The 18,350-nt window shown below is 45.9% G+C and overlaps 1 protein-coding gene and 1 pseudogene across 6 annotated transcripts in view; one reads left to right on the top strand and one right to left on the bottom strand.

Moving 5' to 3' along the window:
• Nucleotides 1-6,774, top strand: part of DCLK1 (doublecortin like kinase 1) — a 305,559-nt gene extending 298,785 nt beyond the window's left edge. For 4 of the 6 annotated variants that reach the window (XM_016151071.2, XM_016151070.2, XM_016151075.2 and 1 more), the window contains one exon: nt 1,161-6,774. In XM_016151071.2, coding sequence (XP_016006557.1) covers nt 1,161-1,325 — 165 coding nt within the window. In that variant the 3' untranslated portion in view covers nt 1,326-6,774. The remainder of the gene's footprint in view (nt 1-1,160) is intronic. The other 2 variants (XM_016151073.2, XM_016151072.2) reach the window with 1 other exon arrangement.
• Nucleotides 6,775-16,425: 9,651 nt separating this feature from the next.
• Nucleotides 16,426-16,544, bottom strand: LOC118609656 (annotated as a pseudogene).
• Nucleotides 16,545-18,350: the final 1,806 nt, after the last annotated feature.

Genomic DNA, 18,350 nt, shown 5'->3' with positions numbered 1-18,350 from the left:
ACTGCAATTGTACAAGGGGCTTAGTTTTCACTTTGTTCTCAGAACCAGGCCGGCTATAAATTTATCTCTGTTCTTTGAAGAAGCTAATAGTAAATTTTCAAGAGGAAAAATGGTGGTATATATCCCTATAGAGGAAAAGTAATCTCTTAAAAGCAGAATAACCTCCAGGCTACGTCCTTTTAAAGAGGAACTTTCAAACAAGGACGCCTTCAACTTTTATATGTGTTCTATATTTTTCTTCAGGCTTTGTACCTGCTCTTCTGCTCTGTGTGTAAGGTTTCTCTGTAATGACCCCATTCCTCCCCACACCCATTAAATCTGTAATGAAGTCATGCCATTCCCAATTCTGACGCCATAATAACTTCCAGAGCCTCAGCCAGGGAGCACATCCTGGAGATCGTCTGAGGTTCCTCGGGAAAATGAGGCATAGAGATCAGGAGTGGGAATACCTACGAAATCAAATCTCAGTTTCATGAATTACCACCTACTAGGATGGAAAATGCACGTTTAAAGGAAAAGCCATGGGAAAGATTCCACCTGGTTTAACTGCATTCAAAGCAGTTTCCAGTCTCAGGCATTGGTTTCATTAAGATTAAAACAATTCTTCCCAGAGATTTGGCCACACCCCTCATCGACAGATAATGGGATAATTTAACGAGGAGATGCTAAAATAGCAGGAGGAGCTTGTGGCTCTTTACCTGTCTGACAAGTTCATCGCCCTTCATCTTTGTTCTGTGGCTGCGCTGAGCTGAACGGTGATGGGCGAGGCTCGCCCAGTGTCCTCACAGGTCCTCATGGTCAGACACACGGGCCTGCGGCCCATCAGCAGGACTTCCCCGGCCAGCCTGGGGGCGACCGAGGGTAATAGGCGTGGAGCTAGGGGAAGCCTGGGGAGGACGGGGGAGAGGTTGTTGAACCACGACATCATCCATCCTGCCTGTGCCTGCCATTGTCACATCCAGGTGCCGTTAGGAGCTGCACCTTGGGGAGCACAAAGGCTCCCCAGTAGTGGTGGTAAACTGTTGTCCACAAAAGTGAGCCATAATGGACAGGTTAACTTGGCCAGCATATGTATAAGATCTCAGAAAGTGCCAGAAAGAGCTTCCTTGGCCATTTCCTTCGGCCTAATTGTCCTCTTTCTCATTTTATGCCCCTGCTAGACCACCGCTCTTGATAAGGAGAGGCAGGTTTTCCGACGAAGACGCAACCAGGATGTGAGGATCCGGTGCAAGGCCCAGCCAGCTCCGCCCGAAGTCCACTCCGAATCCGAAGACTACTCCCCAAGCTCGTCTGAGACTGTGCGCTCCCCAAACTCGCCCTTTTAACGAGACCCTTTTACTCAAAATCCTAGCTTAACCCTTTGAGACTCTGAGGTTATTTTTCCAAATTTATGTAAAACAGTTTCATCTGATCTATCTAGCACTCAGTGCTCGAATGGCAGAACAGAAAGCGTGTTTTCTGGTATCTTCGTAGCGATTTCCTTTTGCCGAATGAGATGATGACATGTTGTTTGTGAAGATGGCGACTTGCTGCTAATAGGGTCCTCAAAGGGTTAAGGCTACTTTGCAACTTTTCTAAACTTAAAAGCAATGAATGTTTTCATCAGTCGAGCTAGGATCTGCAGTATGTAATATAGCACATGTTAACCCTCTGAGTGCGTAGGATTTTGTGGAGAATGCTTGGGGAATTTTCGGGCCTTTGGATGTGTATGCACATGTCTTGATTTTGCTGCAGATCAAGGGGTATTTTAAGATGCTGAGATGTCCTGACAAGAAGGGCATCTGGGACCATATCTCGCTTGCCCTTTTCTGCGGGTGGAGAACGTGGCAGGTTTATAACTTAAGCATAATCACCCCCTTTTTCTTCTTCACAATCTTAATAAGAAAGGGACTTTTTTCATTAGAGGCATGACTGTCAGCTGCCGTGAGTCCTGCATGCGAGCGGAGGGAACTGGGTCTGTAGCGAACAGCCTGCCCCGTGAAAGAGATGGTGCTTCCTCCCCCGAATTGTCTCCACACGAAGATGTGCTGATGACGCCCCAGAAATGCTGCTTCCACATCAGCTGCTGCTAGTGCCAGTGCAGACCCTTGGGAAGTCACATACCTTGTCTCGTGCATTGTGAGGGAAGGTCTGCCTGCTCAATATGAGACATCTACAGGAAATAACCAGTGGAAAAGAGCAATAAATCGCCAGGTGCTCTATAGGGCTAGAATTTCAAACAGAAAGAGGAAACAAGATCCCGTTCTTTTTCTCACCTGCTTTTTCATCCACTGTAGTCTTCAGTGTGAAATCCACATAGAGTATTAAATCCACACGTAGGAGCTCCGGGGCACAGGGAGCCAGAGGCGAGTGCTTTGCAAGATGGCTAAGGAGAAAGCACAGTGAGAAAACAATCCAGAATGTTCCAAAAGATGAGTTTTAAGGAAATCAATCACTGGTAAAATAATTGCACGTGCACGTTTAGGTTACCCGCACACGGTCTCCCAGGAAGAACAGGATAGGAGACATAGAAGATGCCCCTGAGGATAACGCTTACGTTCCCCAAGGTGACCTCTTTATGCCCTTGTCTTTAGCTCTGCAGAGGGACATGTTTTTCTCTCTGTGAGATGAGTCCTGTCTGCCTCCTACCTGTATCTTCACTCCTGTTACCAAGTCTTTCTCCCTAGCCCTGTGTCTCTATGGAGTTTCTTCTGGAATGCACGCATTCCCATTGGGCCTCTCCTACAATACTGCAATGCTTAGGGGAGAGGCGGGCCACGGTGTCTTGGGGTGGCGGCCCGACTCATATGTCTCCTGCTAAGGTTGACTCGGCTCTGTGACCCAGGAGACAGTCAGTGTCGCATAAAATTTGCATCTGGGAGATGGAGCAGCACTTACTGTCCCTGTTTTGAATCTTCTTACATATCTGAAGGTCTTCAACCTTTCTAGTCACTTCTTCATTTTCAAGAATACATCAGTCTTCAGTTGCTGCTGTCTGCCCTCCAGCTCATAAACTGTGGGCTATATTAATATAGATTTTAAGATCGTAATATGTCATGACTTTTGCAACATAGTTATCCCCCCCTCCATTTTTTTGCTTTTCCACATTTAGATTTATTTCTTTGGTCTGTGTTGGCCTGACATATAAGCAGTAGATTATTTATTGAGCATTTTCCCTTTTTAGAGAGTCCTGAGGTGATAGCATGCAACATCGCAGAGGAGCACAAACCAGTCTGGTTTTTTTGGGCGGTGGGGAGACAGGCCACCAGGAAGGGCAGTGGTGTGTAGGCAGATTCCACCTTAGTAAAGTGCCCTGAACTGGTCAGAAATCACTGCTTTCTCTAGAACTGTAAAGCAAAGCACTAGTCTAAGTAACACCAAAGAGTCGCCACCGAGCTTGGCCTCAACTCTAAATGAGTGAATATGAAGAATGCTATGGGCAGAGACCTCGCTGCTTTCCTTTCTTTCTCTGATGACGGCTTTTCCCATGTGCGTTACATGTACTGCTCCAGCATCTAGTGCTCAGGCCTTTTTCATCCAAGTCTCGGGAGACTGTGAACCATGTTGAGCTGTGGAGGGCAGCTCGGAAGAACGCATGGCCCATGCAGCATCAGGAGTGCAGTGCGTCGCTGTAGAATTCGAGTGATCTATGCTGAATAAATAGTGGAATGTGTCCTGTTAATAGAAATGTTGAGTAATCAGAGGAATGCAATCTTTTCAGCATCCAGCTATCAGGATCCCGAATGTCAGAGATGTACTCAGAGGGTTAACAGACAAGCACAAGGCATGCCGATTACATTGGTGTATCCAGACTGCTTTGCTTTTAGCCAGTGCTTTCTAATTTTTTTTCATGACATTCTTGGGATAGTTCAAGTTTGAAATAATTAAGTGGTGGTGTTATTTAAGGAATTTCTATAATCAAATCGATCTTATTTTTTTTTCACTTTATCATCGAATAAATATGTACCATTATGGCAGTGTATCGCTGTAACTATCAATTTAATCATTGCCACAAGTATTTCCATATTTTTTCTTAAGTATTTAATATAGCTCTCCTGGTAGTGGCCTGGTGATGGGGACTGTCTTTCCTTTATTGATACATGACCAACCATGTGGTATTTTCAAGGGAATTTTAAGATTCAGCTTTTTAGTTCAATAACAGACTAGTTAAGGAAGAGCTCTTTCATTACTTGCATTGTGTGAATCATCTCTGTAGATGAGAACTGTTCATATCGATGAACACTTTTTTTTTTGACATTGTAGCAGAAATCACTTTATTCATCATAATCAATGACTATGTGATTGCTCCAAATCATTAGAAGGAAAAGTAAGATTTCAGTCATTGAAAATGTTTTTACCGTAGCCCTCATCTAACTTACACATGGTGCATATTAAAATAAGCAGAGAAAAAAATGCAAATAAACTACTGAAAATGCTTGGTGTTTTGTATTCAGTGAGCCCCTTGTCCAACCTGCTCAGCACCCCCTGGGGTGTGGTTAATGGGCCCGTCATATATTGCTGAAAGAAAGCAGTATATACATGAATGAAGGCTAAAATTGCAATCCTTTACCCTTTGAGGCATATTTCAGTTGGAAAAAAATGAGGAAAGAAAAATTGGCTTAGCTTAGAGGGTCACCGAGCTACCGTGGGACCAAGGCTGACGCATTAAATCACGGTCGTTTGCTGGCCCAGGGCACCTGCTCGGCCAACAACTCTGTCACCTGCACAGGGCAGTGCGTTTGTGCTGCAGGGAGAGCTCTCGATATCATTGTGTTGCCTGCTGGCCCTTCTCAGGGTACGAATCTGTCAGCATTGCCGTGATAAACTTCTATTTTCAAAGGTTTTTAATTTGACCATAAAAAGGTGCCCTAGGCTGGCTTGCTCTATAGGACTTGAACCAAGAATGAAGGTTCACCTCCCTCTCTTCTCTGCCCAGTTCTCCTGAGAAGAAAAACAACAACAACAGCAACAAAATCTGGTATATCTTCTCCTTCATTATCATTTCGGAATTTTGGAAAGCACCAAGAGCCAAGATGGTAGTTTTAATGTAATTATTCATTTGGGCATGAGTTTAAAAGAATAAATAATGAGTCACCTGGTGTATATGGTAGATAACATATCTTTTCTATAAGATTTTCAAAAACTCAAAGTCGATTAGTCCAAAGGTTAGCCTTTTCTGTGTGTTGTCTGCCATTTGCATTAGGAGTTTGGGACAAACACTCTTAGACAGACCCTAACTTTACGTACAGTGATAGAGAGTCAGATACTTGCTTCTTTTGGAGATATTAATTTCTTTATTTAATCATGGAGTTTCATGAAGCCATTCTAGTCTGTTGGGAGGAAATAGTGATTAAAAGGACTTCCAAAATTAACATTTTTGTCAATTTAGGTATGATAACAAGAGTGGAAATTAGCATGCTTTAAACTTTTTTGTGCAAAGGCAAACAATCAGTGAAACTTGGGGACACATTAACACTTGTTTCCTGCAAATGTGCTTTTAAAATGGGCTCAGTGGTGCTTTATACATAAAACAGTGACAAATGGGGTCCCAAAGACTGTCAGAGGAATCTTTAATTTGCATGTACTTACACACTAGAGGTGGAGGTGCTTTTAAGCCAGTCTTAGTTTTGAATCATCTCAAATGTGCACCCATCCATTGAGTATCATTAAGGGTCTCGAACTGGTGGGAAACAGGAAATTCAATGTAGAGGCTTAGAATGCCTTTGTTTGGGGCGCCCCCCCCCCCTTGTGTTGTTGTTGTTGTTGTTGTTAGGCTTCAACACTGAAGCCATGGTGAACATTTTTCGGTGAAGGAGCTTCTAACTGGCAGGTGTTCTGATCATGAGGTTTGCAACACCTTGCCCTTGGAGACAAGCGAGAGGTCTCGGTTCATCCTTTTTCCCTAAAGGAAGAGCTGTCTCTACACTTGAACCACACCTATCAATTTCCTCAACTTTTTTTTTTTTTTTGGTCAACTGAAGTGCAACCCTTAATGTTGCTTTAATGTAAAATTGTATATTTTTGTCTGTGATATACTTTATTAGTTTAAAATAAATAATAGTTCTACAAGCCTTCACTGCTGGTTTTAAGAGAAGGGAGGACTTGAAAAGTGATCATAAAGATGCTATAATGCCAATTCATTCCAGTCCGACCGATGTGGTAAGAAAAAGACCTTGGATAGTTCTCTAGGGACAATTTCTCACTTGCCATTGACATTAACCTTTGATGTATTCTTAGAAAAAATAAAAAGAAATTGAAACTGGTCCAAGGTTAGAGTCCTCTCCTCGATAACTTTTTAAAAATTTTTGTTAGGAAATGAATAATCGCCTTTTTCATTCTAGCTGAAAGAAAATTATTAAAGGATTAGTTGAGTGTGAAATTAAATGATATTTTGCTCATGCATACTAAAAAGGTAGGCTAGGAACTTGACGCATTTAAACAAGTTTCTGAATGGTTTCAATTTGGTGCAAGAAAAAAGGTTCAATGTTTCCTTTGAAAATACTGAACTTATCAATTGCTGCATGGATCAGATGGCATAGGTTAATCTTTGATTTTCAGAATCTTAACGAAATAACTTTGAAACGATTTGTATTCATGATTAAAGCTGGAATGAGATCCAATTTTTTCCTAATCTCTCAGTTTAAGCTAATAAATGTAGGTTAATGTGGAATGAAATCATCTGTGATATATTATGTTCATTTATCAACTGAGCTTTTTTGATGTTGCCTGTTTTATGTAAAACATGTTCTTAAAATTAATAAAATAATAGAACTTGGTGTATGAACTACTACGTAACACCCTGGCTGTAGTGTCCGCTCCTCGGTTCACTTTGCCATAATGGAATAAAATTTCATTTTAGTTCAATTCGTAACTGACACATTCAGTCCGCGAAGGAATAACCCAGCTGTGTTCTTGGGGAGAGTTCTCTCTGTGCAAGGCTTTAGGAGTTAGTCATGCGATCAGAGTGTAGCTTTCCCACATGTCCTCCATAGCAGAGTGTATATTTCATGAGCATAATTCGAAAACAACTATTCCAAAAATGTCCCTTTTCGTGTGTTACCTTCCTGCCTGGGCCAGCGACTTGGATAAACACAAAGAAATAAAATACCACTCGGCTCTATTTTATCCTTTCACCTATGTATGTGCATAAGCTCTCAGGGGAAGACGGTCGTTTATCCACTCACCAGTATTTAGCTGCCATTTTTATAGCAATTTCCTATCAGGCATTCCACACGTGATATTGACCTTAGAGAAAACTGCACGGCGGAATAAAGTTCTTTCCTACGTGAGTTTTTTAACGCTAGGATATTGAAAAGTCGGCCATCAAAAGTGACTGCAGGTCTCCTATAAAGGTGCCAGGATATCTCCAAGCGCTTGTGAAAGTGGCAGTCGCTTTCCCTGCCATCCACACGCTGCTGCCACGGTGGCTGCTTCTCCTTTTGCTCCTCTGCGGTGAAATCGCAGGGTCCTTTCTAGGCTCTTAGGGGCAACTGCTGGGAAACAATAGCTAAAGCGATGGCCTCCTAAGGACCGTTACCTGGTTTTATGAGGCTGGCAGCTCCGCCAAAAACCTGCCTTCAGAAAAATGGGCCCTGATGCAGAAATCAGTTCTGGGATTGAAGATCGCACACCGCCAAATAAAGAAGCTGGGAGAGAAAGGCCTCCCACAGCTCTGGAGGATTGGCGGTTGGAAAGGTGGGATTTATTATGTAACAGATAAGAGTTATGCAGATGGAGGTAAATGGGTCATGAGAAACAGGAAAAGAGGCACCCTGAGAAATGCCTGATAACATCTCCTTAAAGAGAAGAAAAGCTTCCCTCTGCCTCAGAAGATAGCCTGTCTCCCCCAGCTCAGGGAGAAGCACCGAGGGACGACAAGGAACCCCGCCCAGCCAGCTGGACCAGCCAAATCCGCGCTGGCCATCAGCACTGTGACAGATGTCCCTGCCAGCTTGCCTGCACATTCAAATCATTCATTCAAATGTGTCTTGAGTAAGTGCCAATGACAAGGAAGGCACTTCATTTTGGCTTAGAAAAGAAAAGGGAAACTCATTGACCATTTTTATTTTTACTATAGATCAGAAGATTTTAAGGACAAGAAGATAGATCTTGAGCTGGAAGGTTTGCCGTGTATTCTGAGACTCCTGGTCTGGAGTTCAGATGACAGAGACAGCCAAACCGAGGCAGACCTGGCGTTGGCGGCAACATGGACTCTCATTTGAGGATGTGCGGTTGCCATCTGCCTGTTCAGTGGTACACACACCCTGTGCTACTCTTGGCTTTGCTCCTGGCCCCTGAGGTAGGAGGCCTCCCAGAGTCCTCTCTGCCATCGATAATTAGCGCACAACTTTAAACTCTGTCATAGACGGATGCTGAACTATGTCCACTCATTCAGCAAGCATTTTCAAGGACCTAAGGTGCACTGTGGAGGCTGAGATGAACCAGACACAACTCATGTTCTTAAGAATCTCAGACGTGGTGAGAAATCTGCTCTAGATGGCCATGGGTAGGGGTGCCTGATTTATCGCTCACAGATGGCCGAACGCAGTTCGTCTGGGGCACAGCCTCTTTACCAGCCAATACTGGCCCTCTCAGCATGTGTAGATTATAAGGGCTGTCCACAAGCCCACCAGCAGTCACATGCAAATACATCTGTGGCCGGCTCATTACAGCAGTTCATATGTCACCCATAGAAAACCTTCAGAAGGAGGAAGAGAAAGGAAGAGAAGAAAGGAGAAGAGAGGGAGAGAGGAAGGGAAGAAGCAAGTGCATAAGACTGCCTTAGACCAAAGTTGCCGCAGTCTTAAGACCTGGTGTATCATTTGGAGAGTTTAAAAGGAAGAAAAAATATTAATGTCTCACAGCGTGCCCCGCAAAACCAGTCCCAGAAGATGCTCTATGGGAATCATTGACATAAATGAGTGTAGATTTAATGTGGCTTTTGGTCCCTTCTACTCCTTTCTGCAGGTGGGCAGTGTCGGGGTGAATAACAAGATCCCATCAGTGGCACCATCAGTGGATTTCCTTGAGCAGGAGGTGGGGCATTTCCCAAGAACGTTCTGTTCATTCTCTCCTTGACTTTCGAGATCCCCTCAGAGGACCCATCCCCCCTCCCTGGAAGGACATACCCTGAACCTGCATTAAAGGGCGCCCCCCTCCCCACTGCCATCTACGGCAAATCATCTACATCCATCTCCAGCACGTTGCTGTCAGGTGCCAGTCCCTCCGCTAGATCTGGGGTCACAAGATGAAAGACCTAACCACTATCTTCCCCATAGTCAAAGTCCTATGTAGAAAACAAGCAAATAGAGAGTATCATCTAGCATGATCAGGGCTGTGACAGAGAAAGCATGGGACACTTAGGAGCATTTTGGGTGTCCATCTGACTGTGACGGGAGGTTCACAGGAGGCTGGGAATCAGCTGCGAGGAGGAAGATATGCCAACCCATGGGAACATACTTAGAGAACAAGGAAAAGCTCAAAAAATGGTAAGATGGAGGCTTAAACTCAGCCCCAGTGAGACCAGGGGACAATCCAGGGAGCTGGGCCTCATGGACCTTCAGCCGTTGAGCCAGAGAACAGGCATGGGGACTGTCCCAGTTCCTAATGTGTGTGCTCAGAAAGTGGTGAGTAAACTTAACAATGAAACAGCTCCAGGTGCCAGGTCCCCAGGGCTGGCTAAGGGGGAGGTGGAGCAGGGGAGATGGCTCTGGAGGGACCATAAAGACACTTCCTGAAATAACGTGGATTCTAATTGCTCCCTCGCAGGGAGAGCAGAGGGTACCCTCCCTGTGCAAACAAAGGAGCAGGCCACATGTCAGTCCTTTCTGTAAGGAGTAGAATCTCCAGCTCGCGAAGCTTATGAACTCACTGCTCACAGGGAAAAATCACATGCTTCTCTCCTATGCTGCTTCACGTCTAAGAAGAGAAATCCACTGACCCTGAAAAGCGCTCTCTCCTCCTTCCTGGACAAATCCACATTGTCACCTGTCCCTGCACCAGGGCGATAATTAATGTTCCACCTGACAGAGGCTTCATTATTCTATCAGAATTACCTATTAATTTGCTGAATTCTTCTGATTAAGCGGTGAACCTGTCATTGCTGGTGCGTCGTTCAGAATGTGAAATATCCTTTCATTTTCAACAGGTAAATCAAGGTCCAAACCAACCCTGACGTTTTTAATTTCCTCTCTCAACATCATCCCCTCTATTCTCACCCTTGTGGATGTTCCATTTTTTAACGTTTTCTAGATTCTCCACTCTCCGGCTGGGTAAGCTCATTTCTGCTTCGTCAGTGGCTTCCATTGTTTCTACTTACTCTGTATATGTACGTATGTGTTTTTGTGTGTGGTGTGTGTAGAGGAAGACAAACAGTTCACAGCAGTTTCTGAAATTGGAAAACTGAAATTTACGGCTCAGAGCTGGAGGGAGGCCTCATTCCAACACACGCACCTCTGCTCCACTCCAGGTCCATCCCTGACCAGTGGTCTGTGGATTCTCCCGAACCGCCCACACCTCGGTGTGCTCTTCTGCAGAGATGTCGTTGACAGGTATGTGCGCTTTAATCCCACTACCTCTCGGGGCCCTCTCAAAACGGGGTCTCCCGCTCTCAATATGTTTGCCCTGAAAATGTCTGACAAAAATCCACCACAGAAGGAGAAAGCAGATGTCACCTCGGTAACCGAGTCTCCAGAGTGCCCAGAGGTGCATTCATAAAGGAGAGCGAAGGCCCCCGGCCTGGGGGACCAAGCAACCGGAGGGGGGCTGCTCACACAGTGTGTCTGGTCTCCACAATGCCAGCCCACCAGAGCCTCTGCGAGCCCCTCTTAACCAGAGCCCCATGGACGTGACCGGGGCTCAGTGCCCTCAGTGTCAGAGGGTGTCCTTGGGCCGCAGTGATCACTCCTATCGGTCACTCTCAAGCTTATCCAATTCAGCTCCATCCTCAGCCTGTCAGCAGGATTCGCTCTAACGGAAAGGAACTTTCTAGGTGAGAGAGAGGCCAGGGCCTCTGGGGGCCAAGTCAGGCCTCTTGTCACAGGCTTCTGCCCCTTCCCAGTGGCCCGCTCCACTGGTCTGTGTTTTAGCAGAAACGGCCGCCTAAACTTGGGCCTGGTCATATTAAGACTTTAACCTGCTTGCCCAGAGGCGCATCTGTGGCCTTTCCAGGGTGAAAGCCCAGGGTTTCTCGCTTGTCCTTACCAGGGCCCTAAATCCAGGCCAGCCGCTGGGCAGACTCTGGCCTCGGCCTCCACCATGCCTCCTGTTTGGGGATCGTTTCCGGGAAGGCTGCCCTGTGCCCGTTGGAGGAACAGTGACTGTTCCCGGGCAGTCAGAGCACAGTGAATGGGGAGGCTACTTGCTGTCTCCTACCCTGTGCGTCATGAGTCTGCCCCGAGAAGTGTCCCAAACACGGAAAGTCATCAGGAAGCCAGGTGAGCCAGGGGCCCTCTGCCGTAGGGAAGGGGCTTTCTATTTGAAAGTCGGCTGGGTTAATATGTAGCTTTAAGAGCTCAGACCCAGCACCGCGGCTGCCTCTGGGGAGTGGGCACCCTCGTTCCCACCCCACGGCATCAGGGGGTGGGTGCCATGCCCAGGTTCCGCGTGGTGTTACTCCCTAGTCATCCTGTGTGTGTACATGTGCTATGTGTATGTATATGATGTGTGTGTTTATGTGTGTGTGTTTATGTGTGTGGTGTGTGTATGTGCATATGTGTGCATGTGCTATGTGTGTGTGCCTTGTATATGGATGTGTGTGTTTATGTGTGTGGTGTGTGTATATGCATATGCGCGTATGTGCTGTGCGTATGAATGTGTGTACCTTGTATATATGTGTATGTTTATGTGTATGCTGTGTATGTGTGTGTGGTGTGCATGTGTGTAGTGTGCACATGTACACATGTGTTTTATGTGTGTGGTGTGTTTATATGTGTGTGCACCCGTGCTGTGTGTATTTGTTCAGGGGTGTGTGTGCTGTGTGCATGTATGCGTGTATGTGTTTGTGTGTGGTGGGTATGTGCATATGTGTGCATGTGTGTGTGTATTTGTACATGTGTGTAGGTGCTTGTGTGTGGTATGTGTGGGTGTGCATGTGGAGGGGTACAGTGGTTAAGAAAGGGGAGGCGCATCACACCGCGCGGCAAGCCTCCTGCTTGGGGCGGCTCGCCTGGCTGCCCGCCCACTCCCCCTGGTGGCTCCCCCGGCGCCAGCCCCAGCGGCATCACCCGGGAGTTCCCGGCGCGAGCGGCCACAGCGCTGCGCGCACTCTGCCCTGCTCTCTGCTCCGCTGTCCTCCACTCTGCCCTTTGCCATGAGCACGAGAGGTGGCTGCAGTAACCTCAGGTTAGAGGAGTTGGCCTGGAGAGTCCTGCCGTGGACCAGGGAGACCCGCCGGCGCTGGGAAAGCGGGGTGTCCCTGCTCCAGGACGGGTTCCACCTGTGCGGTTCCAGGTGCGAGTTTCTGCCTCCCCCAAACGCAGATGCCTCCCCCGGGACTCCGAAGCGAAAGGCTGCATGCCAGCGGTTGGCATCTCCAAAACGTTTTCATGGGGAACCACCAGACACTGTCTCCCCAACACGAGGCCTCATGCTGACGGTCAGCAGTGGCCTTCCATGGTGACTTTCTTTCCTCCTGTTGGTTTGGCCGACAGTGGAAGGCTGCTGGGCCCCCCGCCCCCCCCCCCCCCCCCCCCCTACAGCTCTGGGGAGGGGACGGGGCTGGTGTCCCTCCTCCAGCGATGCAGTCACAGGAGGGAAAGGGCCACACGTGTAAGTAAAAGCAGGGACTAACTTTGTGTAGCACGTGACAACTTCTGAAAGGGAGAGTTTGAAATTCCCCTTCTCCTGGGAAAACATGTTTTCTTCCATTTGGTTTCAGTCACATATAAAAGCCAGGTATAAACTAGGGTTCTCAAGACAGAGAAGCCTGAAGTCCACACGTCACAGCTACCGTAGTTCACCTCGGCGCTCCTGCCAGTCAGCTCCTGGAGCTGCCATCTCCCCACCAGCATCAAACAGCTTGTCAAAAGGCTCTCTCAGGACTCCATGCTAAGGCCATAGGTCACCAACGAGGACACGAGTGAGACTATTACTGGAGCTTTGACACCACCTGGGAACACACACATCTTTGCACAGGCTCAGGGGGCTAAATGGCATGATGTGTCTGCTAAGATCATCAAGTTCAAAGTCCACACGACAGGAAATGAACCGATGAGGACATCACCATAACCTTGTATGCCATGTTAAACAATGAAGAGGCTTCAAAGGATTTTCGGTAGGGCATGGCATGTTGAGATTTATGCTTTTAAAAGATGACTCCGTTAGCAGAGTGGAGGATTGCTTGAAAGGGGGCATGGCCGGCAACTGGAAAACCCGGTTAGGGAGCTCCTAATATTTTAGGAAGACAGAGTGAAGTCCTAAAGTGGGCTCTGGCAATGGAAATGGAGATGAGGAAATACACTAAGAAAGTATTTAGGAAGCAAAATGGATCAGCAGAATCTCAGTATTTCACTTGGGTGATTCTGTAAATGTGGTGTGGCCAACAGGAGAGGCGGGGCATGCTTGGCGGGGGTATGGGGGTACGGGCAGGGGGATGAGTTAAGTTTGGAATATGTTGAGTTTAGGTGTTGTTTGTGGAGCATCTATGAGGAAACAACTGGCAGCAATGAGTCTGAGCTAGTCACAGTGGTTTGGGTGTGGAGCAGCAGTAGTTAACACCTGGAAGAGTGGATGCCTTCACCCAAGGGGAGTTATGAATATAAGTAGAGAAGAGGGCTGAGGAAAGAACTCTGGGAGCCTCCGACAGACGATATCCTGAAGAAAGCAGAGACGGCATAGACATGGGGGGCCGTGGATCAGAAGTTAGGGGTTTGGGAGCCATGGGAGAGGTGAATTCAAGGAGGAGGTGATGAGTAATGTTAGATGCAGCTGAGTGACCTCCTAAGATAAAAATGGATGGGTTGTGGGAATAAGACCAATCAAATGAAAAAAACAAGACTATCATTTGTTCTGAGTTTGCGGTAGCGAAGGAGTCAGCCGCCATCACTTGTGTTTTGGTAGAGACTCAAAGGCAGGTAGAGTGGGAAAGCTTCAGCTGTGCCTGATTGGAGGCCGTTGGCATGCGGAGCTAGAGGCAAGTTAACTAGAAGTGAGGTGCTCTATGTGATTGGTTAGGATTCATATTTGGCTTTGTCTGGTTGGTCCTAAGTTGGAAGTGGGAACAAAAATAAGGAAGCTATCAGTAATTAATCAAGTCTTGGCTATTTGGGGCCAATTGTTACAGAAGTTATTGTTTAACTCCCTGAATTGTCACTAAGGGTAGCAATCTGGCTTCCTGTTGCAAGTCTAAATTATAGCAGACTGGCTTCCTGGGTCGTTCATTGATGTAAGGGGATTGGTTTCCCGAGCTGGTCACTGCAGGTTGTGGGCCAAAGTCTATTTTAATGTATGGTCTGGCATTGTGACTCTGTGTGTCTCTGCGGTGTACTAGATTTGGCTTCTGGGAGCTTCATTAAGAGCAGTTTCAGAGATACCAAGACAGCAGAGCAGAGGGGCGAATGGGAGGTAAGCACATGTAGACAGAGCAATGTCCTTTCAAAGACACTTTATTATCAGGAGGAGTAAATAATGGGGAGTAGAGCTCCGAGAAGAGCTTTGTTCTTAAAATAATTAGCCTCACCTTGTTAATAGGCTGAGGAGAAGCCTCTGTAAAAAAAAAAAAAAAAAAAAGGGCTGAAAACAGAAAACCGCATATTAGACGTCTCCCCCTGTGCATCTCACGTAGACCTTGAATTCAAGTCCCAAACTGAGCCTGCTGTCTCTTGCTACAAACATGTTCCATCTTCTGTATGCTCTGGATTAGCCGGTGCGTCCTCTCCCACCAGGCAGCCACTCAACGAGTCTCTGACTTCTACTGTTTTTACCTGTTGAACTTCTCACACCCACTCTCTGCTCTCCCAGGACCCACCTGACTGCCCTGAAGGCTAAAGGATCATTATCTTGGCCCACAACTAGCCTATTCTCAGCACACCACTGTGCAGTTGAGAAACTCTGCTTTATAGGGAAGACTAAGTTTCCAAAAAGTGGTGGATCCCGGAAGCCAGATTGTAAGGGGAGTGAGGGGTGAGGAACAGAGCAGCTACCATTGCGCTATTTGAAGGAACACCGGTCTCATTGCATTCTCAGTGCATGGTGCCTCCCTGAGGTGTACAACGTGGTGGCCTGTGGTCGGGGTGAGTGTAGGGTAAGGAAATAAAGCCAGGCAGATATAGCTAATTCTTTGGAGAACTTTGCCTGAGAATGGAAAGCTGGAGATAACACTGTGGCTCGAAGGGAGTGAGTTCACTGTGTTTCTCTTTTAAAACCCAGAGAAGCATTTATATATTAAAAAGCTAAGCAGACAGATACATTGAGAGAAAATATGTCTATAAAAACCCATGGAGATTCAATGTCATTACTCATTAGGACAATGCAAATCAAAACCTTGATGAGATTCAAATTCACATCCACTAGGCTGGCTACAATTGAAAAGGTAGTTAGTAATGAGTGTTGACAAGGATGTGGAAAAATTAGAACACGTATCGTTTGCTGGTGGGATTTTTAAAATGGTGCAACTACTTTGAAAAACAATTTGGCAGGTCCTCAAAATGTGAAACATAGTTACCACATGACCCAGCAATTGCATGCCTAAGTATATGCCCAAGATAACTGAAAACATATGTCTACACAAAAACCCATCCACAAGTGTTTACTGCAGCATTATTCATAATAGCCAAAACGTAGAAACGATCCAATTGTTCCCCACCTGGATGAATGAGTAAGTAAAAGGCAGACTGTCATACAATTGACTAGTATTCTGCCGTAAGGGGAGCTGCCATGCCGATTCATGCCACGACCTGGATGACTCTTGAAAACATTACACTGAGTAAAAGAAGCAAGTTACAAAAGGACACGTACTGCATGATTCCACTTATATGAACTGTCCAGAGTGACAAAAATGCTGTCCATAGAGACAGAAAGTAGATTAGCGATTGTCAAGGCCAAGGCAGGGCTGGTAGTGGGAGCGACTGGGAGCCCTTCGGGAAATGATGAACATGTTCTAAGGTGACGTAACAGTAATAGTTATACAACCTGTGACTATTGAAAACTGTGCACTGTAAACTGTGAGTTACATAAGCTGTGAAATGAGACAGCTCTTCCTAGTCCTGCCAGGCACAGCTGCCGATGCGAGTGAAGGGACTTCTGCAGAGCCGGTACCTGTCCCTCTGGGTCAGTGACACCTGAGCCCCACTCGTTAGCCCCCGAAAGGGGCTGCACCCGGCTGAAACCATTGTGTCACAGGAAAGCCAGGATTTTTTATTTAATTTTTTTAGGCGAGGCAACCCTTGGTTGACCTCACAGATTGCAAGGACCTTGCCAGCCTAAAATCCTTTATTTTTTAATATTTTACACCTACAGCACCTGGTCTTCCTAGGTGGTCTCCCATCCAAGTACTAACCAGGTCCGACCTTGCTTAGGTTCTAAGATCAGACAGGATCAGGCATGTTCAGGGTGCCATGGCTATAGACTGAAAAGCCATTATTTTTTAAGCTTAAGACTTTTTATGACCCTGTTCTCTCGCTTCTGCCTCATCTGCTTCCTGTGCCCCTGCCAACGCCTCCCCCTCCACCCAGTCAAATTCTACGCACACCAGTAGCGCATCTCTGTCTTGGTGAAACCTTTGATAATCACTCCCACCTCCACCCCTAGCGAGGACACTGGCTCATTTGTACTGTTTATCTTTAAAACATCTCATTATAGGGCAGCTATGTGTCTACATGCCTGACTCACCACCTCGGAACTTCTTGAGAGAATTGACCTTTTTTCACCCATGTTTTTCTCTGAAGCACTTAGCACTGCACCTAAAAAAGAAGTCCTGCCTAACAAATGTTTGGGGACAGAAGGATGGAGGGATGGAGGGAGGAAGAATGCCTTAATAAGCAATTGGATTGTCAGTAAGGAAGAGAGAGCTTTCCAATGTTATAAAGTACTCCAATCTTTACATTAAATACTTAAAGAAATAATTATTGTGTCGGCACATTAGCTAAAACTCGCCAAATGTGTGCATTCATCAATAATGAACAGATTGTGGGTGTATTAGCTCCACCGACCCCCCTTCACCCTACAGGGTTGTCCATTTAGTTAGTATAAGTCGGGCATTTAATAGTTATGTAGAAAGGATATTCAATGAATAAACGCTAACTCTGAGTACAGAAAAGCAAACACAAGCAGTTTCTTGATTCTCCAACTAACAGACACCATTTTGATGTGCTAATAGCTGCAAATAAGAACTGCAGTGATCAGCTAACACTAGGGAGAGGTGTTAACTAAATTTTAGCATACATGGAAATAAAATAGCTGATCAGGAAAACCAATTTCAACAGAGCCAAGCTCTCAACTCAGAATCTGTTCAGAGTTGATATTTTTCTCTTGGCACTTAAAATGTTTGTATCACTAACCCTAGAAATCCCGAATGTCAGGAACATAAAAATAACTTAAGACCACACACACCATGCCAGTGAATAAACAAAGAAGGAAAAAAAATCACCTATAATTCCACCGGCAGGACATAACTGCTACGAAGACACCAGTCTTTAACAAAAATACAATTATTTCATATTTACATGCATTCAGGACATTCAACTAATATTGATCCTTCCAAGTGGAGGAGATGCACGTATCAGTAAACGAGAGGTAAAAATTTCTTCCTCATGAAACTTATATTTTACTTGGAGGGAAATAACCTATAAACATAATATTTGTTATTGTAATTCATTGAATTGTAGCCACCATCAGTGTCAATTATCTACTATTGCATAATAAAGCACATCAAAGATAAAACCATTATTTAAGTCACCATTCTGTGGAGCAAGTCATTTTGTCTGGTCTCAGCTAGGTGGTTGTCCTGGTCTCTTCCAAGATTACTCATGTATCAATGGTCTGCTGCCTATCAGCTAGGCAGCTCTGCTGCTCAAGGTTTGCTGGCTGTCAGTCGGGGCAACGGAGGCAACTGAGCCATTTGTCTCTCATCATCCAGCAGGCTACTTTGGGGTTGCTTATATGGCAGAGGCAGAGGTTCAACGGAGTCTCAGAATTGGCCCCCGACTCTTGCCACAATATATTGATCAAATAAGCTGTGATGCCTGGCAACTTTTAAGGGGTAGGAAAATGGAGGAGCAACAAAATCACATTGAAAATAAGGGTGGATACTAAGAATGGAATAATCGCAACCATTTTTGGAAACAATCCATCACACCATTAATGCTACACTGCACCACAACTCTATGCACCACTGTGATCTAGAAAAGGCAGCAGGGAGGACAGGTGCAGTTGTG

This window comes from Rousettus aegyptiacus, unplaced genomic scaffold (genome assembly GCF_014176215.1).
Source record: "Rousettus aegyptiacus isolate mRouAeg1 unplaced genomic scaffold, mRouAeg1.p scaffold_m13_p_11, whole genome shotgun sequence".
Lineage (NCBI taxonomy): Eukaryota > Metazoa > Chordata > Mammalia > Chiroptera > Pteropodidae > Rousettus > Rousettus aegyptiacus.
The sequence above is the reverse complement of the archived record's forward strand: the minus strand, read 5'-3'. Positions and strand labels throughout refer to the sequence as shown.